Source organism: Bos taurus, chromosome 5 (genome assembly GCF_002263795.3).
Source record: "Bos taurus isolate L1 Dominette 01449 registration number 42190680 breed Hereford chromosome 5, ARS-UCD2.0, whole genome shotgun sequence".
NCBI classification, from domain to species: domain Eukaryota; kingdom Metazoa; phylum Chordata; class Mammalia; order Artiodactyla; family Bovidae; genus Bos; species Bos taurus.
This window is the reverse complement of record NC_037332.1, coordinates 51,908,185-51,927,974: the sequence shown is the minus strand read 5'-3', so window position 1 is coordinate 51,927,974 and position 19,790 is coordinate 51,908,185. Positions and strand designations below refer to the sequence as shown.

Sequence of the window (19,790 nt, the reverse complement as noted above, 5' to 3'; positions counted from 1 at the left end):
ACATCTCCATGATGATAAATACTACTAGATATATTTGCACATGTTGCTCTGTCAGATGGATATATGATCATGAGAGTTTCCCTGGTGGCTCAGATGGTAAAGAATCTGCCTGCAATGTGTGAGACCTGGGTTCTATCCCTGGGTTGGGAAGATCCCCTGGAGAAGGGAACAGCTACCCACTCCAGTATTCTGGCCTGGAGAATTCCAAGGACAGAGGAGTCTGTCAGGCTACAGTCTGTGGGTCATGAAGAATCAGACATGACTGAGCAACTTTCACATATGATCATGAATTGAGAAAATTATCAAAACTTTTAAAAGATCATGCCCCAGTTAATGTCCCACTTAATTGCTGTGATACTAACCATTGTGTACTATTAAAAGTCACAATCCAATTATATAGCATTGTATATATGGGTCTTGCTAAGAAAAATGAAGAAGAGTAACAAACTCCTTTTTTATTTCAACCATAGATACAGAATCTCAGACCTCTTCCTATCCATTAATGCCAACTGCAAATTTGAAATCTTATATGGTACTGGTTTGATGTTAAAACTGAAGGCTTCCATTGTGTTAATGCAATAAGAATGTATAAAAATAACTCTATAGGATATCATTCCATAAATAGAGAACTTTAAAAAAGTTATCACGAATCAAACACCTATTGACCCATACTCTGTGTTGTCACATACTGGAGTAGATATTTACCAAATTAATTAAAAAGAATAGGATCATACATCACATATTATTGTTGTTTAGTCCTTGGAAGAAAAGTTATGACCAACCTAGATAGCATATTGAAAAGCAGAGACATTACTTTGCCAACAAAGGTCCGTCTAGTCAAGGCTATGGTTTTTCCAGTGGTCATGTATGGATGTGAGAGTTGGACTGTGAAGAAAGCTGAGCGTGGAAGAATTGATGCTTTTGAACTGTGGTTTTGGAGAAGACTCTTGGGAGTCCCTTGGACTGCAAGAAGATCCAACCAGTCCATTCTGAAGGAGATCAGCCCTGGGATTTCTTTGGAAGGAATGATGCTAAAGCTGAAACTCCAATACTTTGGCCACCTCATGGGAAGAGTTGACTCATTGGAAAAGAGTCTGATGCTGGGAGGGACTGGGGGCAGGAGGAGAAGGGGACGACAGAGGATGAGATGGCTGGATGGCATCACTGACTCGATGGACGTGAATCTGAGTGAACTCTGGGAGTTGGTGATGGACAGGGAGGCCTGGCGTGCTGCGATTCATGGGGTTGCAAAGAGTCGGACACGACTGAGTGACTGAACTGAACTGACTGAGTCTCTAAATCATATCTTACACTTTTGTGACCCCATAGACTGTAGCCCTCTAGGCTCCTCTGTCCCTGGGATCTCCCAGGCAAGAATACTGGAGTGGGTTGCCATTTCCTTCTCCAGGGATCTGCCCAACCCAGGGATTGAACTCACATCTCCTGCATTAGCAGGTGGGTTCTTTAATACTGAACTACCAGGGAAACCCCAGGCACAAAAATAAACATACTCAAAAGTGTATGTGGAACAAATGAAGTCTGAAAAGTTCTGTATTTGAGAGGATAGTATTGTACCAATGTCAATTTCTTGGTTGTATAAGATGTTATCACTAGGGAATGGTGGGGAAAGGGTACACAGAAGGCTTCTGAACTGTTTTCATAACTTTTTATAAAAAATTTAAATTCAAAATCAAAGCTATTTAAAGTAATTTAAAAGGCTAAATCATAGCCATATTTGTTTTAATTAACACTCCCATATATGGTTGACCTTTGAATAATGCTAGGGTCAGGGGAGATAACAATTAAAAATCTACATATAACTTAGAATGCATCCTCCCTGTTTGTGATTCCTCCATATGCATGATTTCACCTCCCTGGAATTAAGCTCAGATTGTGTAGTGCTAAAGTATTTACTGTTGAAAAAAATCCATGTATAGGTGGACCTAGGCAGTTAAAACCTGTGTTTTCAAGGGTCAACTGTATAATGAATTTCAAAGGATAAACAGTATATTCTTTTAGACAGTTTTTTTTTTAATAAAATGAGTTTTGTATATTGCTAGCAAAAATTTGCCAGTTGTGCTCATAGTCAAGATGTGAGCAAGAGGCACAAGTATAAATATATCTATTTCAATTGTTTCTTAGCAAAGAAGCAACCCAAAAATTGGAACCTTGTGTAAATGGCAAGATTTGCCATGGATTTTTATAAAACAATTAAAGAATATATGTCAGCTTTCCCATAAAATCAGAGGTTTTCCTGGATAGTAACTGAAGTGCTTTTAAAATAGAACACTGAAAAACAGATTCTCTGAAAATAACTCAGGAAAGAGAGTCCATTTTTATATTCCAATTTTATTCACCTTTTCTGAAGAGTCACAACATTACTGGGGATAATCTAGTTAGTATATTTGAAATTCCATTTATTTTTTCTATTGATATGCATGTATTACACTTGAATATAATACAGTATTTCCAGTGTTGTTTTAAAGGACATAGTTTAAAAAAGAGAGCATAATCTATAATTTCAAACCTAGGACAAATTCATAATTTCTAAAATAATATAATTTTCCACTTTGTTCCAAAGAAATTAATATTATCACTGATGCAGAAACTCCAGCACAACTATTACTCCTTTCTTTACAAGTTCAGACAGTCTTGAACCATTGCAAAATTCACTCAGAGCCATCTAATTGTATGCATAATGAAAATGGAAGAAGAAAGTCATTCCATGGATTTATGGGTCAGTATACTTTAGTTCAATATCAAAAGTATACTTTACAAATTTCATATTTAACAAATTTTACAGTGTTAGTCATTCTGCTGAGAAAAGATTCTGGGTAATATATTGGTCTTTGAAGATTGTTACCAATTTACCCTGGAGAGCTTTGGTCTGTAGGTCAGCCTCCATCATGGAAATCAACATATACATAATTGGCCATGTGAGTGAGTTTTAAAATCACAGAAGATACCTACACTCTGTCTAACATAATAGAATGTCTAATAGGACAATTTCTGAAGTATCTTCTTATCAATCTAAGATGAGTAAACACAGAAGCCTCTCCCTTTACAATCCTTCAAACTATACATTTACACAATATTGTTACAGAATGGCTATGCAATGTCCATTCTTCTTTCCCTCCACATAACAAATGAAGCAAAATAAAAGTAGTATAAAATTACACATTCTGTGAATAACTTAGAAAAAAAAGTACATATGTGTTTAAGGCCTTGAAATATTTGTAAGATTTTCCTTTAGAACTGAAAACCACAGATGTGAAAAGGACTACAAAAACATGGACAAAAACTGACCTAAGAAATTGTTTGAATGGGAAAACTAGAAACAAATATTTATAAATTTGAAGCCAAGGAAATGAACAATTTATTCTACCAACAGACTTGAATAAACAAATAGGCATTCAAACAGTCCTTGGAATCAAGCAAGAGACAGCCTTTTAAAAATAAGATAGAAATGACAGTTTAAAAAAATATTAGAAGAAATCTAAGCAAATAATTTTCGAGCTAAGAAATCAAAACCCACATGCATCCATGGCAATTTTTTGAAACTGAATGTTACCTAAATACTTGACTGCTCATTGATGATTTCTGTGAAGGGAAAAAGTAAAGATAAAAATAAAAGAAAAAGTTCACTTAAAAAAAAAAAAAAAACTCTGAAAGGGAATGTACTCTAGAGGTACCAAATAGGAGTATATAATGAAAATGGTAATTCAGTTCTAACTACTACCTATTTAACTGACAGAGAGCTGCAGTAGTGTGTTAGCCTTGGGGAAACATGTCAGCTTGTCTATACATTCTTATATGATTGATGTTTTCAGATAACTATAACTTGCCAACAATAACTATTATCAATGGATATATATTTCCATTCCTTTAACAAAAGCAACTTTAAGATGTTAAAACATGTAGGCTTTCAGAGCTCCAAGGTTAGGATACAAATTAAATTGTCTCAGTTTACACCATGCCAGAGGAGAAGTTTGCAAAGGAAATGTCACTGAAGCCATGTACAATCCTAGCCAGTGAACACAGGACCCAGGAACAGGTCCATGACAGAAGGCCAGTGCACTTGAGAGACTTTCAGAAACAAGAAAGGCAGTCACATTTGGGGCCAAGAGCCCAAAGGGTAGGTGTCTCTGATACCATCCAGAAATGCCAACTCTTCAGAGAGCAACTTCAAGTTCTTTTTTTAAGTACAATTATACAAGTTGAACGCAGTTCAAATCTGATGAAATCTTCATGATACTGAAGTTCATGTAGGACTTCTAAAAAGTCTTGATTCCAAGAAGCTGATTATGAGCCATGAAATCCCCCAGAAGTAATAGACTCCAGAGTGCCACTTCGGAGCTGTATAAAATTTTTCCTTCAAGATCACCTATGAATTATGTTTGTATGCATATGTTCAATGTAATCAGCCTTGAGGATCACTTGATTTCACCTTGGTTAATGGGTTACCTACAAAGAAAAAGAAAGTAGAATCATTTCATAACAGCTATCATCTTAAAACTCTACACAATTAAGTATTAGAAATGAATAAGTAAAAACTCAAAGTGCTGGTATTTGCTATATTAAATAAATTACTGAATTTTAAAGGACTACCATATTTAGGTATTTCTAGCTTATTAAAATTATTTTCTCTATTCTTTCATAATATTTTTGAGAGCCATTTGCAGTTATCCAAGTGACTCCAACAGTGACCAGGAAGATCTCAACTGGAGAAGTTACCCCTTTTGGACCCAAAGAATGGCTCTGGAATCCATGTTCTTTGCATAGACTTTGTGAATATAATCCAGAGACCATACACTTCATGCCAGGAGTCAGTGAATGAAAGACTTTGTTCTTAGGAATCCAATCAGACCACATCTTCAAGAAAGCCCTTGGGATTTGGTTCCATAAAAACCATTCTTGAAATAGTTGACAAGTTGAATGCTTATTTGACTCAACTGCATTTCAGAAAATCCACTATTCATAATGCAAAAAAAAAAATTGGGGAGAAAAACAATTATAGTACAATCCTTTACCAAATTTTAAGGTCCCCAAAATTTCTCATGAAATTTATTAGAGCAGTATTATTAAAGCTATTGTACATATTATTGAGGCAGAATCATGTGGATTTTCACAGGTACTCAAGTCAAAAGAATGTTTATTTACAGGAAAAAAAGAATAATAGCTAGAATACCTAATATGTACATAGATATCATTATATGTATGCAGAAGAAATATGATACAAAGAGAGACAAAGATTTCTGCTGTGTCAATGAATTTCTAGTTATGCTGTTAATACCATGGTACTTAGGATTGCCTAACAGTTCTTTTCCAGTGATGCTTACAACAAAAAGTGAATTTTAAAAAATTATTGTGGATATTTTATTTTTATTTCATTAAGTAACATAGTTACTTATCTTTTAACGAAACATTTGCCAAAAGAAGGGTTTTTGTTTTGTTTGTAGTTTGATCAACTACGAAAAATAAAAACATAAAGTAACAAGATGTTGCTCTGCCATGGCTGGTTTCAAATTACAGTATAAAAAAAAGGTGTAAAATTCAAACATGTATATTCTGCATGGAGGCAGCAAACATGTTTGTGTCTCTTTGGTCAGTTTCATTCCCAAAGGTGGAGCTTCTGCCTGCAAATCTGTAGCTTCTTACTCCCACTCACAGAGGACTGAACTGATGATGGAGGGATACAAACATAATGGGCCTGCTGGCCTCTAGAGATTCTGGGAGCAGGGGTGTCTTAGACAGGGCAGCGATTTTATTATCAATTTGTCTGCCACTCAGTGATTACTTTATACAAGGTCTGTGAAGGGTTCCCAGTCTGGGAGTCAGTGTAAAAAGAATATGGGGAGGACATATATTTCTATTTGTCATAGGTTGCTAATGAAGATAGCTCATCATTGTGAAAAATACAGAAATTTTACTTTTATGATACACTTTTTTTGACAAACATTGATTTAATATGGTCTTTGATTTCCAGTGGCTGAGAAAATTCACCTGCCTTTTCTGAGAATTCTCCTATTGGTTGCAGGAAGAAATCACTGTGAAATGTAATATGGGCACCAGTGTTTGAAATGACAGGAATAACGAAGAGAACAAATGATTTAGCCTCAGGAGAGGTTCAGCACTCAAGGGACACGCTGCAACAACTCCAGGAAAGTGAGTAACATGTCCTTTTGAACTACTACAAGCCCAGATTCTAAGTAATCTATTGGTGGGTATGGCAGACACATTATTACATCTTCATTCCAAGGTAAGCATTTTGTTCTGCTGGTTTATATAAAGCTGAGGAGTGATTCTCTCAACTATTTATGTATTTAAAGCTTTATTTTCACATAATTTTAATTTCAATTTAATTTCATAAATTTAATTTCAATTTCAAATAATTTTAAAAACAGACATCAAATTTACAGTATAAAACCAAGGACTTATCTATCTGAAATACAATCTTCCTCCATCTCAGTAGAGGAAACATAAGTATACACAAACACAACTATACAATCCAGATCCTCATAAATGTACACTTATATTATGCTGTGAATTATATATATGTACATTTACATTTCTATCAGCTAAAATAATTGCTAGAAAACTAAGCTTAACTCAAAGAAGTAATTGTCTAAATAAGCATGGATTGAAACAATGAAAGCTTTTCCTTATTCTCTAATTTTACACAATGTTTCCTAGTTTTTTAATCCTAAAAAACCCTACATTTTATGAGATGAAGACTAAGCGACAATTAATTTTAGGTATGATTTTTCCAAATTATTTGATTGTGATCAGAGGGCCCCTGTGGTTGGCATATAGTTGCTGGATTTAGGTCAGTGTGGCAATAATGACACTGACTGTGTCGTGCAATATCTGGGCCCCACAGTTTCCCATGTGTAGAACGGAATAATCTTGTTAGCCTCACAGTGGTCCTGTGAGGATCAAGTATATTTATGAACACCTAGCTTTCTCAACTATAAAGTACCATAAAATAAAAGTTTTAGAGTTGGGGTCAGTTTTTTTTTTTCTTTCAATACATAAATCTTTAACAAGAGAACCACTGAAAGTAGAATGAGAGGATCCTACTGACAGACAAGTTAGAGGACTGCACTTAAGAATTCAAACAGAGGCTGTCGTAATTTGCCCTTTTCAATGAAATATAAATATGAACATAAATCATCACCCTCCTTGATAAGCTCCAGATTTGTACCAAACAAAATGGCAAAGCCAAAGATTTTAAAACAGGCAGATGATTCTGAATACAGGTACCTTATCACCAATTTTCATCATCTAATATGCAAGATCCAAATAACATTTTAAAAATAATTGTCTAAAATGTAATACAAAAAAATGCATTTATGGTTTTTATGCTCATTAAGTCCAAGTGACTCATAGTTAAATTCTGACATGCTAATGGGGGAGAAACGATTGCCATTTTAACCTTTATAGATGATAAACTGAAACTTTATTTTTTTTTAACTGAAATTTCTTAATATGAGAGATCTCAGGCAATACTTATACAATTCAACATTTAAAAAATTTTCTTTCACTTAAAAGTAAGTTTTTAGTACACCAAATGAAACACTGCCTTTTTTTTTTTTTAGAACTTAAATATTATTCTCTTTTCACTCAAGCCCTATCTTTTGGACGAGGCCAACTAGTAAAAGTTTTACTTTCTAAGGAAGCTTTTCAGCAAATTTTCAGTGACTAAAAGCAGGAGGTTGCAATAAAATCAATTTTACAGGATAGGAAATTGCATTTACTATCATGAATTCACTGTCTTCTCATTCTGAGGGCAATAGATATAAAATACTGCATGAGAGAGAGAAATGGTCCTACGATCATTACGGATATGCCTTGAGCTTCATACGCTATAATCACTGTCTCAGTAAATTTGCCTTTCCAAAGGCAGTATTCTACACAGCTGTTCTTTTGCATGCAACTTTTATTTGTGTGTGCTGCACACCAGCCAATTCGGTAAGTGAAACTGCTGGGCTGCTGAACACATGCAATAATAATAACCATTAGTATTATTATTTCTAGTTACAAGCACAAAGCTACCTTGGTAATGAGCCACCAGGATGAAGAAGCTAATCTGGTAACATTCAATAAGAAGCACCAATTATTTTTTTAGATGAAAGCATCCATTTATTTCTTCCAGTCGAACAAATCTATTATAGGGCTTTCAAATTTCTCAATAATTTATGCTAAAATCATGTCTTTTAAGTCTGCTCACCAGTTTAAATTGAGAAACCAAAACCAGGTAAATGGCATATTTGAGATTAAGTGAAGTCAACTATTTTAAAATTGTGTGTGCTCAGTTGCTCAGTCATGACTCTTCGCCTGTAGCCTGCCAGGATCCCCTATCCACAGATTTTTCCAGGCAATGGTACTGGAGCGGGTTGCCATTTTCTACTTCATACTGTATTAATTTTGTATTTTGACCATTGTGTTACATCCTCTGCCTATCTTCAAGGTAAAATAAATTTAAAAGGTTAAAAAGGAAAAATATTCAAGAATCTATTCTGTCCCCAAATGTAAAAGATGCTTTGATGTTTCTATACAGTTCCTAAAATCGTTATATGTATAGAGTCTACAGTTCTTTTTACCCTGTTTAAGTCATGCTGTTTAGGTTACCAATGGGAGACAGTACACTATGGGGAGAGACATAGTGACAAGTAGTGTGAGCTCTGCAGACAGACTGCCTGAGTTCAGATCTCTGCCTTATCACTTTCTCACACTGTGGGGTTGAAATAAACTATTTAAACTCCCTGAGCCTTAGTCTCCCCATATGAAATACAAAAATGGTATTATCAGCCCTCATAAGTTTGCTATTGTGATTAAATCAGATAATCCCTGCAAAGCGTCAGTCCAGGCAAATGCTTTTCAAATATTAACAGGTGGTAACAGTAGTAATTCCCAGCTAAGACTCAAAAGGTGATACATAGGGTATCTACGGCAGAGGACATTACATCTTGTTTCTCTACAAATATTGATTTAATTAGTTAATTTTCTGTCTTATAGTAACTGAATTTGCAATCATTCATTTCATATGCTGTTAATCAAAGTCATATGATGGTAGTTATATATAAAGAAGAAAGCACTATTGTTTTGGTTGGCTTTGGGAGAGACTGTTGTTTCAGACAAGGTGAGAGGGTATTTAATGGTCAAAAAGAATATACTTTGAAGTCAGGCTGTGTAGGTTCAATGTTTCATTCTGTTGATAACTCAGCATGTGACCTTGAATAAGACAACTATAATATTAGTACCTACATCATAGGGTTGTATGAGCTGAGGAAAAATAAATTAATTAGTCAAGTGCTTATATTCTAAGACTTCCCTGGTGCCTCAGATGGTAAAGAGTGTGCCTACAATGTGGAAGACCCAGGTTCAATCCCTGGGCTGGGAAGATCTCCTGGAGAAGGAACCCACTGGTATACTGGTAACCCACTCCAGTATTCCTGCCTGGGAAATCCCATGGATGGAGGAGCCTGGCAGGCTACAGTCTACAGGGTCGCAAACAGTAAGATATGACTGAGCGACTAACACAGATAATTATATTCCAAGGTACATAATGAGCATTATGTAAGTGGTAACTATTATTATTCAGATATGAATACATTTCTAGGCAGCTGAATGCACTGAATTCTTAGTTTTGCTCTCAATTATTTCTGTGCATATGTTACTAGTCTTTATAGGCAATTCCATTATTGGTCTTTCTGATGAATCAGCTGCCATCAGACTCTGAATGCAGGAAAAATATTTAGGAAATTAGTACTGTACTTTAACCATCTAGGCTTAAAAATAAATGTGGTATAATTATGCCAAACAAAATGCAGATTTGTAAATTTCCTTATTCATTATGTTTCTTCTGATGTATTTGAGTTCTATCTCACATCTCAGATATTTATTTTTTTAATTTTAGATATTCACTTTGCCCACCTATATAAGTTTGTGAAATCAATGCCAAAACTCTACAATATACATGTGAATCTTATCATATTAGCTTAATTTACAAAATATTCTTATTTTTCCTGGGTGGTCACGAAAATCTTGTTATGAGGAACTATATTCCTTTGAATATAAAATAAGTCACATATACAAAATATTAAAGACAATGCCTTATGAAGATTACAAGTCAATTTCATTTTTTAAAAAGTTAAATTTTTGCTAAAATATCTGTGTAATAAGAGAAACACTTATCTTTAGACTGATGGATATTCTTTAAACAACTGGAAGGCAAGGACTATGCAGCTGTATTTCTGAAGGGAGGCAGTAGGTTGAAATGCAGTACAAGTCCAATTTTTACAATACAACTGCTTAACAGGCCCCATTTCAAATGAATGTTTTAATAAATAAATTTAACTTACTCAATATAGGTGTAAAGGAAGACTAGAATACCCTCACAATCCTAAATGCTGACTTTTTAAATTAATTTCTTTACTGAAGTATAATTGATATACATTATATTAGTTTCATGTGTATAACATAAGGTAATCTACCATTTAAAATCTTTCTGAATCAGTAACTGGATTCTTAAAGCAATCCCAATTTTTTAAACCACTAAATGCTGATTTGAATGAACTTTTCTTGCTTGGAATATAATTGCTGCTTCACTGCAAATGTATTTTTTTAATGTAGCTGTTACAAGTACATGAATTAAATTCTTGCTTCACTCTTTGTGTACTAAATGTGCAATTAAAACATCATTACTCTGCAGTAGCAGGCTTTCTCATTTAAGCAGGAGAAAAGCTGCCATTCAGTTGGTTGTAACAGTACATGAATGCGCTTGTGCTTTCTTAAAGCACCTTATGCAATGAGGTACTATGAAATGAAAGTTTCCTATTGGTCTGAAGTAATCATTTAAGAGCAAGCTGACCAGACAGCTTTTAAGTATAGATGATGCAATATGAGGCAATGACTTACATGAATTACTGTCATAAACATGTACATCTATATAAAAAAGTAAGCCTCTATTTTGCTTTCATGGTGTTGGAGGTGATTCCGATAAGCCCTGAAACTGACTACATTTTCATATCATAGTTTAATTTTCCTTCCCAAGAATGACTGGTGCTATGGATTGGCCTCCACGTTTGGGGCAAAAAGCCAATCTACTTATCACTTCAGCTAGGGTCAACATTACTGTGAATTGACCTTGTTATCTGTTCTAGGAATTCTCAAAAAAATTTAACAGCCTTGGGCAATTAGAAATATAGTCATTTCAAACAATAGAGCTGTAGTTAATTGATTCTATGTATGTGTACCACAGTGTGGGTCCCAATATGGAAGCAGAAAATGGCATAGTCTTCCTAGACTTCTGGGGAAAAAAAAAGAAAGAAAACAGAGCCCCAGATTGACTGAGAAGAGGTGGCCTTGTACTGATAAGAGTTTATAACAGTGATACTACCGTCTGGTTTTTATAACTCTGAACAAGTCACTTTAAAAAAATCTCTGAATCTCCAGGGTTCATTCACACATGCCAAACAAGTTGGCTGGACTCAGTGAGTTTCTGATTCCCTTCTGTCCCCAAACTCATGACTTTTCTTAAGGACTAATTCAAAAGAGGATAAAACTTTATCCTGATTACTTAAATTCATGGGTGGTATAGCCACCATGTAGACTTCATTTTTCTGAAAAGCCTATATTAGAATGCAGAACTAGTGAGCTTTTTACCACAAATACAACATCTGTCAGTGGCTTTCAGGTTCCTGTGCTGTGCCAATGAAGATCTCTACTAGAAATGAATCTTGGGGAACAGATGGACTTGCACCATTTCTTGGAAGTTTGAAAGCTGTGCAGTGTGCCTGCCATGAACTCTTTCTTCTATGTGAATCAGGAAAGAAGATGACTGTTTCCATTGCCGTTTATGCACATTCATCCACTCAGAGGCAGATCAGCTAACATTAACTGTTAGCCAAACAAAACATTCCCTGGTTTCTCCTTGGGTATTTAATAATTTCCTCTGGGACATTAAGAAAATTTTAAAATTTTCTTCTTCTCCTGGTCCTGCACCATACACATTCTTACATTTACTCCAGGTGGAAAATGACAAAAAATAGATGCTTTTGAAAGACAACAGTATAATGGGGTTACACTGTTCAAACTTTATGGAAACATGATAAAGTCCTTAAAATGGGAACAGTTATTTTGAATGCTTTGAGGAAAGCTGGTAGATTTTTAATAATATTTTTCTGCTGCTGCTAAGTCGCTTCAGTCGTGTCCGACTCTGTGTGACCCCATAGATGGCAGCCCATCAGGCTCCCCCGTCCCTGGGATTCTCAAGGCAAGAACACTGGAGTGGGTTGCCATTTCCTTCTCCAATGCATGAAAGTGAAAAGTGAAAGTGAAGTCGTTCAGTCGTGTCCGACCCTCAGTGATCCCATGGACTGCAGCCTACCAGGCTCCTCCATCCATGGGATTTTCCAGGCAAGAGTACTGGAGTGGGGTGCCATTGCCTTCTCCGATATACTATTAATAGCAAAGTTTACCTATTTTTAGAGACAGTTGAGACTTTGAATGCAGTTGGAAAGGCACTTTACCTAAGTTTGATCGGTTCATTTTTTTAGACTCACTTCTCATTTATAAAGGAGTTATTTGAATGGATAGTTTTTATCCAATTTCTGTCATAAACACTTTAAAAATTTATATCTGCTCAAGCATCACAGTTAAGTATTTCAGCCTCACAGCACATGAGGGCTAACAGAAGTAAGCACTAAAAAATTATGCTTAAAAGATGATTTTAAGATAAGTGGACTTTTGGAAGAAGGATTGACACTTTGAAGAAATCTGAGTTACTGGTGTAGGAATTACCAAGAGCAACATTTTCCCTTAGCTTCTGGTTGGTTGAGTTATAAATGTAAGTTGCTCTTGGTAACAACTTCTCCTTGAGATACTTGTCTGCGTAAAGAATATGCCTCTGTCGTTTTGAAAAGAACTTGGTGAAATTTGTGGAAGCATGAGACTAGTACCATGCCTGAAGCAGCATATACTCTTTTTCATCCCTATATTCTGCCGTAAAATTAAGTTTAGAGATGACCACTCCACATGTGGTATATCTTTGGAAAAAAATCATTCTGTAAGTTAAAAAAGCTAGAATTCATTTTCTGAAGGTCAGGGCAGCATAGGCAGTGATGTTTAATATGTTGGAAGTTTCTGCTTTGTTTCTATTTCCCAAATATATTTCTCACTTTTTAAAAAATAGTCTTAATCCAGTAGTCTCAAATTCCCAAAGTTGATTAAAATATGAATCTTTAAATCTAACCAGTTCTAATTACCTAGATGCCGGTATGACATAGTTTATTCAATTAAGGGGCAATTTAACATACAAAGAATGAATGATTAGGTAAGAACACAATCTTCATTTGGCTTATGGAGATTAGGTAAAAATTTGATGGTTCCATGCTTTTCATGCTAATTTACAGACTCATAGGCAGGTTGAACACTGACAGAGGTCCACTTATACACTCAGGGTTTTTGTTTCTGTTCTTAGGAGAACAACATATTAGCTACAGGGTCTTTGTAGGTGACAACATTCGGTTGACCAACAATGACATTGGCTATTTGTGGCCAGTTTGAGGGCCTCCTATTAAAAAAATGATGCCTCCCCTTTTTCCCTTTTTATGAAGAATAATTCAGAGCCTTTTTTACTGACCACTGAGGCAGTTCTGGAGTCATTTTGAATCTTTACTCCTTAATGAAACTTCTGTCCCTTCCTTAGAATGTCACCAATGCTAGGATTTGCCACACTAATGCTCCAACATGGAGCCAGAACATTTTTGGATGTGGAAAAATAAAAAAAACTATCATCAAACACAGCAGAAACCTTCTCTTTCTACTCCATTCAAATTTGAAGAGTTTTACACGTTTGCCTAAGGAACAAACCCATGTCAGGTACGCCACTGTTAAAAACATTATTACAGGAAACAGACCTGGGCAAAGGGGAATATTTCAACAACCATAAAGGGACAGCAAGACAATAACTTCCTTTACCTCCATAAAAACCCACAATGGGGACAGTTTTGCATCTTTCCTAGAGGATTATAAACTCTTAGAACATTCTTTTTATTTCAGAGAAACACATACCCATAAATAGGGCCTAAAATAAACAGCTCTTACGAGAAACTGATAAAAGGATAGTAAGCATTTCTCGTGACTATTTTGGGAAGCATTCTGCACAAATGTAAGAAAGGAGTTCATTTAAAATCAAGGAAGGAGGGAGGAGCCAAGATGGCGGAGGAGTAGGACGGGGAGAACACTTTCTCCCCCACAAATTCATCAAAAGAGCATTTAAACGTCGAGTAAATTCCACAAAACAACTTCTGAATGCCGGCAGAGGACATCAGGCACCCAGAAAAGCAACCCAACTCTTCGAAAGGAGAGAGAAGAAATACAGCTCCACCCACCAGAACACCGACACAAGCTTCCCTAACCAGGAAACCTTGACAAGCCACCTGTACAAACCCACACACAGCGAGGAAACACCACAATAAAGAGAACTCCACAAACTGCCAGAATACAGAAAGGACACCCCAAACTCAGCAATTTAAACAAGATGAAGAGACAGAAGAATACTCAGCAGATAAAGGAACAGGATAAATGCCCACCAAACCAAACAAAAGAGGAAGAGATAGGGAATCTACCCGATAAAGAATTCCGAATAATGATAGTGAAATTGATCCAAAATCTTGAAACTAAAATGGAATCACAGATAAATAGCCTGGAGACAAGGATTGAGAAGATGCAAGAAAGGTTTAACAAGGACCTAGAAGAAATAAAAAAGACTCAATATATAATGAATAATGCAATAAGTGAAATTAAAAACACTCTGGAGGCAACAAATAGTAGAATAACAGAGGCAGAAGACAGGATTAGTGAATTAGAAGATAGAATGGTAGAAATAAATGAATCAGAGAGGATAAAAGAAAAACGAATTAAAAGAAATGAGGACAATCTCAGAGACCTCCAGGACAATATTAAACGCTACAACATTCGAATCATAGGGGTTCCAGAAGAAGAAGACAAAAAGAAAGACCATGAGAAAATACTTGAGGAGATAATAGTGGAAAACTTCCCTAAAATGGGGAAGGAAATAATCACCCAAGTCCAAGAAACCCAGAGAGTACCAAACAGGATAAACCCAAGGAGAAACACCCCAAGACACATATTAATCAAATTAACAAAGATCAAACACAAAGAACAAATATTAAAAGCAGCAAGGGAAAAACAACAAATAACACACAAGGGAATTCCCATAAGGATAACAGCTGATCTTTCAATAGAAACTCTTCAAGCCAGGAGGGAATGGCAAGACATACTTAAAATGATGAAAGAAAATAACCTACAGCCCAGATTATTGTACCCAGCAAGGATCTCATTCAAGTATGAAGGAGAAATCAAAAGCTTTTCAGACAAGCAAAAGCTGAGAGAATTCTGCACCACCAAACCAGCTCTCCAACAAATACTAAAGGATATTCTCTAGACAGGAAACACAAAAACGGTGTATAAACTCGAACCCAAAACAATAAAGTAAATGGCAACGGGAACATACTTATCAGTAATTACCTTAAACGTAAATGGGTTGAATGCCCCAACCAAAAGACAAAGACTGGCTGAATGGATACAAAAACAAGACCCCTACATATGTTGTCTACAAGAGACCCACCTCAAAACAGGGGACACATACAGACTGAAAGTGAAGGGCTGGAAAAAGATTTTCCATGCAAATAGGGACCAAAAGAAAGCAGGAGTAGCAATACTCATATCAGATAAAATAGACTTTAAAACAAAGGCTGTGAAAAGAGACAAAGAAGGTCACTACATAATGATCAAAGGATCAATCCAAGAAGAAGATATAACAATTATAAATATATATGCACCCAACACGGGAGCACCACAGTACGTAAGACAAATGCTAACAAGTATGAAAGGAGAAATTAACAATAACACAATAATAGTGGGAGACTTTAATACCCCACTTACACCTATGGATAGATCAACTAAACAGAAAATTAACAAGGAAACACAAACTTTAAATGATACAATAGACCAGTTAGACCTAATTGATATCTATAGGTCATTTCATCCCAAAACAATGAATTTCACCTTTTTCTCAAGCGCACATGGAACCTTCTCCAGGATAGATCACATCCTGGGCCATAAAGCTAGCCTTGGTAAATTCAAAAAAATAGAAATCATTCCAAGCATTTTTTCTGACCACAATGCAGTAAGATTAGATCTCAATTACAGGAGAAAAACTATTAAAAATTCCAACATATGGAGGCTGAACAACACGCTGCTGAATAACCAACAAATCACAGAAGAAATCAAAAAAGAAATCAAAATTTGCATAGAAACGAATGAAAATGAAAACACAACAACCCAAAACCTGTGGGACACGGTAAAAGCAGTCCTAAGGGGAAAGTTCATAGCAATACAGGCACACCTCAAGAAACAAGAAAAAAGTCAAATAAATAACCTAACTCTACACCTAAAGCAACTAGAAAAGGAAGAAATGAAGAACCCCAGGGTTAGTAGAAGGAAAGAAATCTTAAAAATTAGAGCAGAAATAAATGCAAAAGAAACAAAAGAGACCATAGCAAAAATCAACAAAACCAAAAGCTGGTTCTTTGAAAGGATAAATAAAATTGACAAACCGTTAGCCAGACTCATCAAGAAACAAAGGGAGAAAAATCAAATCAACAAAATTAGAAACGAAAATGGAGAGATCACAACAGACAACACAGAAATACAAAGGATCATAAGAGAGTACTATCAACAATTATATGCCAATAAAATGGACAATGTGGAAGAAATGGACAAATTCTTAGAAAAGTACAACTTTCCAAAACTGGACCAGGAAGAAATAGAAAATCTTAACAGACCCATCACAAGCATGGAAATTGAAACTGTAATCAAAAATCTTCCAGCAAACAAAAGCCCAGGTCCAGACGGCTTCACAGCTGAATTCTACCAAAAATTTAGAGAAGAGCTAACACCTATCCTGCTCAAACTCTTCCAGAAAATTGCAGAGGAAGGTAAACTTCCAAACTCATTCTATGAGGCCACCATCACCCTAATACCAAAACCTGACAAAGATCCCACAAAAAAAGAAAACTACAGGCCAATATCACTGATGAACATAGATGCAAAAATCCTTAACAAAATTCTAGCAATCAGAATCCAACAACACATTAAAAAGATCATACACCATGATCAAGTGGGCTTTATCCCAGGGATGCAAGGATTCTTCAATATCCGCAAATCAATCAATGTAATACACCACATTAACAAATTGAAAAATAAAAACCATATGATTATCTCAATAGATGCAGAGAAAGCCTTTGACAAAATTCAACATCCATTTATGATAAAAACTCTCCAGAAAGCAGGAATAGAAGGAACATACCTCAACATAATAAAAGCTATATATGACAAACCCACTGCAAACATTATCCTCAATGGTGAAAAATTGAAAGCATTTCCTCTAAAGTCAGGAACAAGACAAGGGTGCCCACTTTCACCATTACTATTCAACATAGTTTTGGAAGTTTTGGCCACAGCAATCAGAGCAGAAAAAGAAATAAAAGGAATCCAAATTGGAAAAGAAGAAGTAAAACTCTCACTATTTGCAGACGACATGATCCTCTACATAGAAAACCCTAAAGAGTCCACCAGAAAATTACTAGAAATAATCAATGACTACAGTAAAGTTGCAGGATATAAAATCAACACACAGAAATCCCTTGCATTCCTATACACTAATAATGAGAAAACAGAAAGAGAAATTAAGGAAACAATTCCATTCACCATTGCAACAGAAAGAATAAAATACTTAGGAATATATCTACCTAAAGAAACTAAAGACCTATATATAGAAAACTATAAAACACTGGTGAAAGAAATCAAAGAGGACACTAATAGATGGAGAAATATACCATGTTCATGGATTGGAAGAATCAATATAGTGAAAATGAGTATACTACCCAAAGCAATTTATAGATTCAACGCAATCCCTATCAAGCTACCAACAGTATTCTTCACAGAGCTAGAACAAATAATTTCACAATTTGTATGGAAATACAAAAAACCTCGAATAGCCAAAGCGATCTTGAGAAAGAAGAATGGAACTGGAGGAATCAACCTACCTGACTTCAGGCTCTACTACAAAGCCACAGTTATCAAGACAGTATGGTACTGGCACAAAGACAGAAATATTGATCAATGGAATAAAATAGAAAGCCCAGAGATAAATCCACGCACATATGGACACCTTATCTTCGACAAAGGAGGCAAGAATATACAATGGATTAAAGACAATCTCTTTAACAAGTGGTGCTGGGAAATCTGGTCAACCACTTGTAAAAGAATGAAACTGGACCACTTTCTAACACCATACACAAAAATAAACTCAAAATGGATTAAAGATCTAAACGTAAGACCAGAAACTATAAAACTCCTAGAGGAGAACATAGGCAAAACACTCTCTGACATACATCACAGCAGGATCCTCTATGACCCACCTCCCAGAATATTGGAAATAAAAACAAAAATAAACAAATGGGACCTAATTAACCTTAAAAGCTTCTGCACATCAAAGGAAACTATTAGCAAGGTGAAAAGACAGCCTTCAGAATGGGAGAAAATAATAGCAAATGAAGAAACCGACAAACAACTAATCTCAAAAATATACAAGCAACTCCTACAGCTCAACTCCAGAAAAATAAACGACCCAATCAAAAAATGGGCCAAAGAACTAAATAGACATTTCTCCAAAAAAGACATACAGATGGCTAACAAACACATGAAAAGATGCTCAACATCACTCATTATCAGAGAAATGCAAATCAAAACCACTATGAGGTACCATTTCACACCAGTCAGAATGGCTGCGATCCAAAAGTCTACAAATAATAAATGCTGGAGAGGGTGTGGAGAAAAGGGAACCCTCTTACACTGTTGGTGGGAATGCAAACTAATACAGCCACTATGGAGAACAGTGTGGAGATTCCTTAAAAAACTGGAAATAGAACTGCCTTATGATCCAGCAACCCCACTGCTGGGCATACACACTGAGGAAACCAGAAGGGAAAGAGACACGTGTACCCCAATGTTCATCGCAGCACTGTTTATAATAGCCAAGACATGGAAGCAACCTAGATGTCCATCAGCAGATGAATGGATAAGAAAGCTGTGGTACATATACACAATGGAGTATTACTCAGCCATTAAAAAGAATACATTTGAATCAGTTCTAATGAGGTGGATGAAACTGGAGCCTATTATACAGAGTGAAGTAAGCCAGAAGGAAAAACATAAATACAGTATTCTAACGCATATATATGGAATTTAGAAAGATGGTAACAATAACCCTGTGTACGAGACAGCAAAAGAGACACTGATGTATAGAACAGTCTTATGGACTCTGTGGGAGAGGGAGAGGGTGGGAAGATTTGAGAGAATGACATTGTAACATGTAAAATATCATGTAAGAAACGAGTTGCCAGTCCAGGTTCGATGCACGATACTGGATGCTTGGGGCTAATGCACTGGGACGACCCAGAGGGATGGTATGGGGAGGGAGGAGGGAGGAGGGTTCAGGATGGGGAACGCATGTATACCTGTGGTGGATTCGTTTTGATGTTTGGCAGAACTGATACGATTATGTGGAGTCTAAAAATAAAATAAAATTAAAAAAAATAAAAAAAGAAAAAAAAAAAAAATAAAATCAAGGAAGAAAGTGTATAAAAATCAATAGACAACCATTTTAACATAAAAGGGTAAGAGAATTGTAGAAACAT

General features: G+C 35.7%; 1 protein-coding gene across 1 annotated transcript in view; it reads right to left on the bottom strand.

The window, feature by feature from the left end:
* Positions 1-2,333: 2,333 nt before the first annotated feature.
* Positions 2,334-19,790, bottom strand: part of TAFA2 (TAFA chemokine like family member 2) — a 564,942-nt gene continuing 547,485 nt past the window's right edge. The window contains exon 5 of the mRNA XM_002687401.7: positions 2,334-4,464. Coding sequence (XP_002687447.2) covers positions 4,453-4,464 — 12 coding nt within the window. The 3' untranslated portion in view covers positions 2,334-4,452. The remainder of the gene's footprint in view (positions 4,465-19,790) is intronic.